General features: G+C 40.4%; 1 protein-coding gene across 2 annotated transcripts in view; it reads right to left on the bottom strand.

Moving 5' to 3' along the window:
• Positions 1–7563: 7563 nt before the first annotated feature.
• The window catches only part of pex14 (peroxisomal biogenesis factor 14), a 56150-nt gene continuing 51357 nt past the window's right edge, over positions 7564–12356 (bottom strand). Inside the window, exons 9-10 of one of the 2 annotated variants that reach the window (XM_079558617.1) lie at positions 10238–10634; positions 7564–7844 (exon numbers count right to left, since the gene is read on the bottom strand). In XM_079558617.1, the coding sequence (XP_079414743.1) occupies positions 7821–7844; positions 10238–10634 (421 nt within the window). In that variant the 3' untranslated portion in view covers positions 7564–7820. The remainder of the gene's footprint in view (positions 7845–10237; positions 10635–12356) is intronic. The other variant, XM_079558618.1, reaches the window with a different exon arrangement.

Below are 12356 nucleotides of genomic sequence, written 5' to 3'. Positions count from 1 at the left end.
GTACAAAAGCCACTGTGAACATTTGTGCCATGAAGTAATTTGAGATTAAAAATAAATCCACCAATCTTGACAAGGATGTAAGACAGATATGGCTTAATATTATGACTGCGGACAGCTTAATAACAGTAATTGTTTGATCACTCTACAATAGGTGATAGTATATTTGGAATTGCCCACATATAAGATCAAACCTATGCATACATCTTTTCTAGAATGCTGTAATGTTAGTGTTCAACTAGAACCTCACATAAGATTAAATACAGTGTTTCTTTTTTTTTAATGTTTACAGAATTTTTAGATCTTTTTCTGCTCCAACTAAGGAACTATCTTCTTAATGGGCCCAGTGAGAACGTGTAATTTCCAAAAATAGTTACCTGTAATAATCTTTCATATAACAACGCTTTGCATGGCATCCAGATCTAGTTACTAATACAAACAGTGTGAAATCTAACGACTGTGTCATATGCCTTTGATAGTGGCGTATGGAGAGGCTTTTAAGGCAGCGGACAGCAGTGCAGGTGATGAGTGACTGACTAAAAGTCGTATCAGATGCAAGGTCTGGTAAATGGGTGACGCATTTGTTGTAATAGACCTGAAATGAACTGGTAACAAGTGAACATAAATGTAAAGTATGTGGTTATTGTCTGACTTTGGACTTGTGCCAGTGACGCGCTCAAGTGACATGGGTGTGGTGGTTTTACCAAACCCCTAATTACAGATAAAGATTACAGATTAGTCAAATAGCTCCAGAGTGTTTTTACTGTTTAACCGACAAAGGGTTGTTTGAGAAAGCTTGGTAGATATTGTGACACTTGGCAGCAGTTTGTAGGCGCAACTTGTTCAAGAAATCATCCAATGCCAGGCCAATAATAAAAGTCGCTAACTGGATTTGAATAACATGGAGTTGCTGCAGTTGGTCATTTTGTTGCCAAGAATATAATGAATGACCAGGTTATCCCATCAATGGGCTTTTTTCTTCCCTGATGGCACAGGCAAGATGACAATGCCGAGATTCATCGGAGTCAAATAGTGAAAGAGTGCTTAAAGGAGCATAAGTCGTCGTTTTCACACGATTGGCCACCATAGAGCGCTGACCTTAAAGGAATAGGCCACTGTTTATCCATATTGAGATATGTTCTTACCTGAGCTTAGACGCGTTGATGCGTACCTGTCTGGTCTTTATGTTTGCGCTCAGTCACGCAAAAAGACCAAAGATGTTAGCATTTAGCCTCTCCTCCTCTCCTCTACGGGGGCCAAACGGGGGTGAAGTTAGAAGTGACCAAGCTCTTCCACGTTTCCTTATTTAAATACGGTTACATGAGTAGTTACACGATCCAAGTATAGTTACACAAAATTAAACATGTCAATTTTCTAAGTGGATAAAAAGGGGAACTATATTGTCAGGCGTAATAACACCTGAGGAGCTGTTCGATATCCGCACAGTAAAGTGAAGATATTAATGAAATGCATCTTCCACATATGACCAAAGATGGAACTTTATTGATCGAACGGTGAAAAATTCCCTTTATATTCTTACAAAAAAAAAAAAGATCTGTTCGCTATTGCAAAAAAAGAGAAAAGAGTCCCTCAATTGTACTTTTATTTTTACTTAAATGTCACTAACTTGAAAGACACTACGATACGGAAAGTCTGCGCTATCATCACCCTCTGTCAGTGTGGCCATGTATGCAGTTGAGAGTATGTGTTGATTGTACAGTAGCCGCATTACCTCATTTGCCCCATTACGTGCAGTATAACAACTTTAACTCACTTAACTTCAGTGGGACATTTTGTTATGGCCACACAGGTTCTTGCTCCTATCACATTTTGGTATCAGAGTATGAAAATGTTTTGCTCAGGACACATTTCCTTTTAAGTAAACGCCCATGATGTAGCAGCTGTTCCAGTTCAAAGCAAAGCAGCCCATAGTTCGGTGAAGAAGCCTTCTCTAAATCTGGACTTGGGGAGTTTTGTCTCCTGTTACACTATGCCAGAGCCGGGGCCAGTCCATGTAAATTTACACTGTCCCAAACCGCTTTATTCCTGTTGAATGACTCCTGAATCACACTGACCATCACATGGGCCTTTAAAAAGACCACTTTGAGTCTCACAGCTGCGACCTTCATAAAAGCGACAACAGGTGGCCCTCATGTGTGCGCTAATCTGACACATTATGGTTGCTGATAACAGACATTGCGCCGGCCCCGCTTCTTTTAAAACTCAGTCATTTAATATGGAATACATCAGCAATGTGATATTTGCGGCAAAGGTTGGGAAGATTCTGCCCCGGCTAAGAATAGTGCGTGTCCATCATTCACTTTGGTGTGTGTTACCCAAAGAATCCAGCGACCGGCCAAAACAAGACATTGGGCGTCCAGTGGGGGATTTGAGGATTACGGTTTTCTCCAGCTCCACTCCTTACTGAGGGCATGTGGAAATGTGGCTTGTGTTTCATTGTGACGATCCCAGCCAGTTTTGTAAGGACAAGGTCGTGGATGTGAAGATCAAAACGAGACAACAGAGCCTTCCGGACACCGCGAGAAGATTTAGACTTTACTGTCCCTGTATGGATATAAAAAGTGCTCTGCAAGTGATCCTTCCTTCAGAGCCACTAAAGGGTCCTTCTTACAATTCCTGATCCAGGATATTGGTCAGGAGTACCTACCTGTGGGGGTTAGTTCATGTTTTAAGTTGATTGGATAAACAGATGTTAAAGCAGAACTAAGTAACTCATACCCCTAGAGGCCGTAAGTGCCACTGCAGGTGTCGTAGCATGTTGCGTTTTTTTACTCATTACTTGTCCGTGAGAGTAAATACTACACTGTCAGAGAAGACAAAGGGAGAGAGGGATATTGTACATCCAATTACACAGTGGAGATAGTTTTTTCACTCAAACTTGGCTGTAAACACTGTTTAAGTGGCGCTAGCCTGCAGTTAGCTTTGCCCGTTAGCCTGTTAGCTTCTTCTTCGTGATTCTAATAGTGTGTAATGCAGGAAAGTTGCAATTGTGGTTTTCTGGCCAGAGACACCAGGGGAGATGAAAGACCCCCTAAACATCTCATTAACACTTGTATTACCCCCAGAGGGACTACGGAAAGGATTTATTAAGGTAAGCAAAATACTCAGTTCTTCTTTAATGGAGAAAGCCAACCCAGATGAGGACACAGGAATGCCCAACATGGTCCAAGAAATAAACTCTGGAGCATCTTGCTGTGAAACACAAGAGCCAACCAAGATGACATCATGCATTTTCAGACTTGTTGGAAGATCTTTGGTGTCATAATAATGACCAAATCCAAATACTGGCTGCGATTTGACAGTTTCCATAAGGGGTAGGCAGATGATCCAGAATTTGTGACTGACGACTTTCGTGACACACATCAAAAGATGAAGCTTACCCGACAGAACGAGAAAACTACTTCTAAAAACTACAGCCTAAAAATAGTGTTGGGATCTGTGTTTCAAAGAACTTAAACGAACAGCTGTTAAAGGGATGGATGGTGTTGTGAACGAAAATAGAAACAAAATGTCCAAACTATATGAAAGAAAAGCTACGCTCTAATTTGTTACATTCCAGCTGACTCTTTAGATGGGACACGGAAGACAATCTATACAGCTTTGGGCTTTAAGCGGGGCTCATCTTCAGGGGACAGAGGCCAGTCAGTAAAGTGATAGGAGAAAAAGGAATATATGAGGTCATAGTGAAATCCTAAGGGTGAACAACCACACATATTGGGAGTTTTCTGAAACAGTTTCATGATAAATGATTAGCTTGTACCCCTCCAACAAGGCTTTTTCTGGCAATGATCCAATATCCTCCCAATCGGGCACCTCCCTCCCGAGTTTCAGGTGCTGTATTGGCCGAGGCGATTAGTCTCATTTACCGGACGCTGGCAAGAGGCGCAACTATTGCCCCTCCTGTGCCTGCAGCTCTGCTCCTTTAGCCCCTGACAGCACTGTCTACCCATAATCCAATCGGCCCCACCTGCCTAGGACAAGGGCATCTCTTCTACAGTACCTGCTGTGCTCCCAATCTGGGTTCTTTCCACATTATTGGGCCATTCATAAACACTGGCAGCTATAGCATCAATCAGAGCCAGAAATCAACATTAACTTTAAGGTACACAGCAAGGCGACTTTACTCAAGATGTGGGAGAGAGTCTAACAATGAAAACACATGTGGGCCAAAAGGAGTCATGTAGACGTGGAGGAAGGAGAGAACATGATCCTAGATTGTTCAGAGTTAATATAGCGACTGATGACAATGTGTTTTATGACTTCTCTGTCTTAGTTGGCAATCCGATTGAAGCGTTATTCGGTGATGGCTCCCTTTCGCGACCTTGCCCTGTCTCAATTTTACCGGAAACTATTTGGAGTGGGTGCAGCCTTGATCCAGGCTTATTTTGAATGAGAAAGAGAATATATCACTCCTAAAAAGAACCCAAACAAACAATGAATTGCCACAACATAACCATAAACGGCAAAAGCTACACATGCGAGGAACATAAATGTGAATCAGCTCATTGTAAAGGAATTTCTGGTTTTCAGCAGTCTTACACACAATAAAAAGTCGGCCAATATTGCTGGGGGAATGTTGGTACTGGCATGTATATTTGCAGAAAATGGCATTAAAAAGTGTGTTAAAAAGGATAAAGTGGTTATTTTTACACACTAAACATAGCTTTCTCTTATTGTTTTTTGTACACAAAACATAATAGCATTGGGTCTCAGTGTCTGAAGAATTCCACCGCTGTATAGCCACTGCACACATGTCGCAGGTGGAGATAGCATCATGTCAAACTAGGAGTCCCAAAGAGTAAGCGGATATTTCCCGAGGGCCAGTGGCTTTCCGCGGCCGTGTCGCACATCAGGTTGTGCATCCGATGGCTCCCAGCTGGACCTTATCTCAGCGGGAAGAGGTAAGACAGGAACACATCCTGATCTGTGACATTTCCTATATGCTAATGTATGGAGGGGGCCTTCCTGTTTGTGAGCAGCACAGACACGGCTGGGGATTGGGTTGACATAAACAATTAATTAAATATTACTATAAAAGCAGATGTGAAAAAGAAGTGCTTAAAATTAGTAAAATGACTGCTCTAAAGTATTACTTTTCAGTACACAATCTCATCTCAAGGATTGCCCAGTAAAAAACACAGGATGAAGCAATAAAGAAATAATCTACTTGAGTAAAAGTGTCAAATTATTTTTAACTCAAATACACAAGGTCAGTACGTTTGTTTCGAGGCTCACTTAAATAATTATTAATGCTAGTTACATTTTATAGAAGGGGGTCCTGAGTTGTTGGTTGAGGGATTTTGGGGTCATGGTCTGAAAGGTTTGGGAACCCCTGTGCAGGGGACCGGATTTGGCCTCAGGGCCTGACATTGCCCACCCCTGCGCTACAGCTGATGTGATGTCATATCGCTAAGCATCATGGGATTAGCAATTATACACTAATGGAGATTTTAAAAGTTAAAATACTGGGGTTATTGTTCACATCAAAACACTTGGACACCACCGTGAGCTATATGTATTTACCAGTAATAACTCAGCAGCTTTTATACTTGCGACATTGTGAGGACCAGTGTGAGTTTTGAACTGAGTGAGGACATTTTTAAAAGTGAGGACATTTTTAAAAGTGAGGACATTTTGGGTGGTCCTTACTTATTTCAAGGACTGTTTGAGGGTCAAAATGTAGTTTTAAGGTTAGGGTTAGAATTGGGTTTAGATTAAGACTAGGGGTTTAGGGTCTGGGTAATATATGTCAATGAGCGTCCTCACTAAGATAGCAGTATACGATTGTGTGTGTGTGCGTGTGTGTGTGTGTTAGCCAGTTTACTAGCAATGAACCACTTTCCATGTAAGTCTCGACAGCAGCAGCCTAAGTGAATAAACAAAATGTACATTGTGACTGGCGTTGAAGGTCTTCAAGCTGAAATGAAATGAGTAAAAAAGGGACTGGCTGGTGTTCGACTGGCCGCTAAAGGCTAACAACGGCCGCATTGATCCAGGGAGACACCGGGCCCTCTAACCTGCTGAGTGCTCAGTTCCAGCCAACAATAGAGTTCACGGCGCGTCGATACACTATCCTATTGAGTGCTCTCCGTTTAGCAGCAAGATTGATGAGGTTAAGGCTTCCAACCAGGGGCGGCGTCAAAACCGAGGTGTTGCTTCGGACAACTATACCACCTCAGAGCCAAAGCAATGCCAGCTACCTTTAGAATAAGGCGCACAAAAGTAACATTCCTGCTTCGGCGAACGGCAATTGCTAAGAGGACAAAATGGCGGTGGGGAAATGAGGGTGGCATATGCGGCGTTTTCTGAGGAGAAAATTCCCCCAAGACACTAAATGATGTACAAGTGGATTTATTACAGTTGGGCCCTATAAATCTAAGGTTGGTCTGAACTCCAGGGAGAGGTTAATGGATTACAAAGGGATGTGGTATCGAACCCCACAGAAGTTTATATACCTCATCAATATGTGAAATGCTATTGATCATTCAGGCCTTGATAAATTAAATTCATGCGCTTGATAATGCACGGCGGGGCTCGGTATGAGGGAAAAGCGCCTTTTTCAGAGATGAGGACGCGGGAAGTGTATTGGCAAAGCTATAGAATAAAGCAAACGCTTAGATAAGAAATAGAGGCAATGCATGATTTAGGAATCCAGAAGGTGCCGGCAGGAATAAACTGGTCAATGAGCGTGTCAAGTTGCTGGACTTGGAAGTCAATGGAACAGAAATAACCACACAAGTGCCACACGCAAGATACAAATGAAGAGATATGCGTTACAAATAAATATTCAAGGCAATGTATGCAGTATGGGAATGACTGGCAGCTACATGTGTGCTGAAAATGTAGATGTCCTAGTTGCTCAGTGAATGCGTGTCTCAAAGTGTTAGCCCCGCGCTAAACTTATTAGGTTGGGCCGAGAGTCTCGTGTTTTGCAAAGTCATGTGAGCAGACAGCGATACAGAGACAGAGGAGAGGCAGTAAATACGTGAGCTGAGGGAGGCTAAGGTGCCAGACTGGAGGCCTACAGGACGTTTGCTGAGAAGAGGATAATAGATAAGTTCACAGATACATTAAATACACTATGAGCTGCAATACGAATGGACATAAACACATGACAGAATTCCCTTTGTCTTGCTGAATTCTATAATTTTTTTTAAACTTTTTTTTTTTGTTAAACCACGGTAAAACACCCCAGAAACCTCAGCTAACGATACCGAAACCAAAAGCGCATCTGCCCACTTTATGTTCAACTTGCAAAAAAAAGTGTGTCACACAGTAATTTCTGGAGTGAATTCTGAAAGTGCATAAAAGCCCCGGCTCAGTCATGCTTTCTGAAAGACAGTGATTCGTCATAATTCTTACTGTACAGAAAAAGAACCCAAAAGGCGAGGCATGCTTTTGTAAATGCCAGATAATTTCTAATAACGTCAACATTTTAGAGTTTCAAGTATTTCAAGTATTTAAACAATGGTGTGTAGTTGATATTAGGTTTTAATTCAAATTCACAATAGTGGAAATAATGAAAAGTAACAGCTTAGTTGCAAGAGTATAATGCTTTATTACAATTATGTACAAGTGTGATTAGGTAAACACGTGTTACAGGGATCATTACACAGTTATGAAAAACACACTTTTTGACCAATCACTTATTTCATGTATTCAATCACAGTACTGCATATTTTACACTTTCGTAGTTGGGTGTATGTGGCGCTTCATTGTGCCACCTTTTCAATACTTGCATTTTCATACCGAGCCCCATGAGAAGGCGGTGGGAATGGCACAGCCGCTGTATCCTTTCCCTCTCATTCATGGACTCCTCTCGTTTGCTGGAGACAGAGTGAGTAATTCGATAAGTCAAAGTATTCATTTATTACTTTCCTTTTCAATCATGGGGTATTTTTTTTTTCTTGTTTTTTTACACTTCCCCATTCCACCTCCACAGCGCAAGAATCAAACAACTTCTGATGCAACTTCTACAACTTCCAGTCTCATTGCTGCTCTTTGTGCGGCTTAATTACAAAGTATTGGCGGCGTTTTCTGTAAAGATTGCTCACCGTGGGAGGCCCGACATAATTTGGTCCTGAGGCTTTGTCACAGAAAATAATACAATGCAACTGGGCTTTCGCGATTAGATTTGCGCTTTTAGCCTCGTTGACATTTCAAGCCGCATGAACTAATACATCTGTTATTTGTTGATCATTTGATTATTAACAAACTTCACAAAGCAAATCAGCTGCCCTGCTGGAGACGCAGACGCAGCTCTCGCACTGTCTGGGATGTTTTTTTTTCTCCCCCTTTTTTTCTTTCTCGCACACACAACGCGTTCAGAGATGCAAAGTGTAGCCCTGAGTGCAGTAGGGGAAAACATTCGTCTTCCCCTGCTTTGAGCGAAAGGGAGCATCAACATCACCAGGTCTGGAACAAGGGCCGTCATCACATCGTAATCTCGAATTTCAGAGCTTTTATTTCAGCCCAGTGCTACCCCGCTGCTGGCCTTGTGAATTATTGACTGACTGACACCAATGCGAAAGGACACATTAAAAAAGGCTAAAAGCTCGGGCCCTGAAGAGAGAGTCCTCAGCCATTGATGTAAAAAAAAAAAAACCAAAAAAACAATTATATTTGCAATTTTTCTGACAGTTGTGATGAGGTTTGAGATTGATGTTTTCCAATTAAGATTCAGTTCACTGCTCATAAACATGTTCAGGAGCAGAAATATTTAAGAGATTGAAATGTCAACTCCTAAACTAATATGAGAATCACATGTTTCTAGAGATCTTAAGGGAAACAGGATATTTTCAGTTTGCAAAGATATAGTAAATATCTGCAGTCGTCCCATTCCCATTTATTGTGCAGCGCCACTAAATAAATTAACAAATCTAAATTTAAAAGGGTAAAGTGTTCGGCATCTTATGAGGAGACTTGCTGGATATTTCAGCTCGAAGTATGTTCACATAACAAAGCACAATGCTATTTAAAATGACAAATGGTGAAAAGTTTACACTAATAAGAGATGGTATTGTGTTTGGATTAAATTGGGTAACTTTAATCTATCTCAAACCTGTTTTCATGTCATTATAGATTTACACAATCCTATTGAAATTAGAGACCCTTTTTTTTTTTTTCTCTAATAGCTGAATGAAGTTGGTTTCATCCTTCAGTATTTTTGTAACATCAGAGGTTTGTGAAAAAAGACCACTGCGCACTGTTCATGTAAATATAAAGTATTGTTTTATTGATCATTGATCATGCTTGTTAGAGTTAGAGTTACAGTGACAGTAAAGTTCTAAAAATTCTTAATGTCTTATCCCCTGTGAACATTTTTAAAATTGTGTGAAATTTAGGGATGAGTTTGGATCACAACTAACGGTCTGAACTTTGTTAAAAAAATAATATTTTTTTTTACTTTGTCCACCAAAGGACACTGAGGAACTACTTGCAGGTGAAAATTTGAATAATATAAGTTCATTTACTTCTGTAATTCAACATGTGAAAGAAATATATGATAGATTCATCACATGCAAAGTGACATATGTATAGCTATTATTTGTTATCATTTTGATTATTATGGCTCAGTTTGTATAAAACCCAAATTAAAAATCTCATAAAATTAGAATATTTTGAAACTGGACTGTAAGCCATAATCATCAATATTATAACAAACATAGGCTTGACATATCTCACTTTGCATGTAATGAGTCTATATCATGCATTAGTTTCACATTTTAAGCTGAAATACAGAAATAAATGAAGTTTTGAGCGATGTTCGATATTTGAACGATAAGTTTCACCTGTGTTTCTCAGCGCTTGTAAAGCTATATTTCAAAGAAGAATATACTTTTTAATTTATTTGGTGACGTCTACCAGTCTTTATCTGCAAAAATACTTCTGTATAGCTGAACCAACATTATTGAGAAGCCCAGAGGGAGCTATTCCACTTCATTTCTCCTTTCGTGAAAATCTCAGCACATTTGCACTCGATTTGATGCGTAATCATTTATCTCACTTGATGAAAAGTACACGGAGGTAAGCCCCTTGTCAACCCAATTCTCCGCTGTGTCAGGTTTGCATTATGTTATACCCGCGCAGACTCCTCAATTTGCACAAGATTAAATAATTACAGAAAAAAAAATAGTGAAAAGATGGTGAAAACTGAACGATCTGAGAAGAGTCGAAGCCACCAGTGTAAAGACATTTGCGCATTTGAACTTTAATCCACCTCACTCTCATTACTGGCGCCTTCAGGCCTCCGTAGTTTGTCCACCGGCTCGTTTATCTGTCCGTCCCCGCCTCTTCTGTCCTCGGTCTGTAAGCTCAGCACTTCCTCCTCCTCCTCATCCTCCCTGTGGTTCAGATCCTCCTCCGTCTTCTCCTCTTCCCCCTGGACCTCCATGCGCAGCCCTGCAGACCCGGTGTCCCCACTCAGCCCCCCCGCAGTGTCCTGGGACGCGGGGAGGGTGGGGTCTTTGGAAGGGGAGGCGCTGGCAGACTCGGTGCTGACGGGGGAGATGTCGCTGCTGCTGTTTGTGTGATTGACAGAAGGAGAGGCCGGGGGCTTCAGCGGGACCTGCCATGATGGGATCTTTGGGATGGAGGGATTGGAGGGGAACTGATTCCTGAAATGGGAAAAGAGCCAATTCGGAATTATCAGAAAATGTACTGGTATGTGTTAATAAGGTCTTGAGACAAAACCATCAAAAGACATCACAACGAATATTTCAAATCAAAGTTTATTGAGAAAGTGCAAACAAAAAATGTATGGAAATGATTCCCTTGTGCCCAACCAACCACCAGATCTCCTCATCTTCAGAACACAATTATCCACACACAATATAGTAACATGAGGATGTCGGTACTATATGTACTTCACTGTATGATGTATGGATTATGATTGTAAATAGTGCTTTGAGGCTGTGTCAAAGACTAATTTCTGCTGATAAACAGGGATTTATTTTTCATTTTAAAGGGATATTTCAGTATTTTTGACATGGGTCCTTATTTACTAGTTATCCAGAGAGTTGTCGATTTCTATATATATATATATATATTGATGCAGTGCTTATATTTTAAGAGTTTAGTGGCGCTAGGCTAGTGCATGTCTATGGTAACTAGTAGCCTGTATTAAAAACAGTCTGACCCAAGCACAGTGCACCAAACGGAAATCACTTATAACACCAGACTGAGACCAATATAAATGTCTGTGTTTACTGAATAATTCTTGCTATATAACCATTTTGCATTTAAAAGAACTTATATTTGAGCATCATCAGCTTCCTGGTTGCAAGCTATGCAGCGGCGGAGTGATCTGCTAGGTTACTGGATCTACAGTAGTTTGTTTACCTGCGGCCGGCATTACTACATGTGGAATTCACAAAGGAGCTTCCTACAAATCAGATATGGCAACATTTGGAGGACTACCTGATGATTTGAAGAGGTTTTTAATGCAGGCTACTAGTTACCATAGACATGCACTAGCCTAGCACCACTAAACCTTCAAATATAAGGACTGCATGAATTAAAAATATATATAGATCTCCAGAAATCTACAACACTCTGGATAACTAGGAAATGAGGCGCTATGTCAAAAATCCTGAAATATCCCTTTAAAGAAAAAGTGAAACCATAACATCACTTACAGGGTTTCTACAGGTGGCAGCAAGTCAAATTTAATGCTTTTTAATGCCATTTTGATGCCTTAATACGATATTTTAATGCCACAAATGCAAAATGTCTTGGCATGTTTCCTTTCGTAAGATTTGTAAACTTTGACATTCAAACCAAATTGGACACAACGAGCAACTTTTCAGAAAAAGAGAGTAAAATTACATTCAAAACTGCTGCTGAATTAGTTTTAGACCATAGTTTTTATATTTTTGATGAATGCACGCAGGAAAAAATATTAAGCAATGTCACTCGATATCTCTAAGGAAGATTTATAATTACCAAGAAATTTAGATTTAATGCCAGTTTGAATCCAATTGAATGCTTTTAAATGACTTTTAAGACTTTTGGCATAAGACATTCAATGACTTTTAATGCTTTTCAATGCCCCGCAGACATCATGACTTATGGTATTGGGTATGTTCAATGACTTGTGCTTGATCCACTGCAGAACATGAGACCATAATTACACCTGTAAAATCATTATTGATGTTGTATTTTGAGCTGTTTTTGGACGAGTCAATGAGAGACAGGCTTCTTGGAGCCGACTCCCATGTCCACATGAGACTATTCATTTCTCATGTCGGTGTATTGCTGCAACGCAAACAGAGACAGGTTGAGGCTTCTTTTTTAGTTTAGTTTTTTTTTAGAAAGACACAAAAGAGTTGAGTCACTTT

The sequence above is a fragment of the Gobius niger genome, assembly GCF_951799975.1.
Source record: "Gobius niger genome assembly, chromosome: 6".
Taxonomy (NCBI): Eukaryota; Metazoa; Chordata; class Actinopteri; order Gobiiformes; family Gobiidae; genus Gobius; species Gobius niger.
The sequence above is the reverse complement of the archived record's forward strand: the minus strand, read 5'-3'. Positions and strand labels throughout refer to the sequence as shown.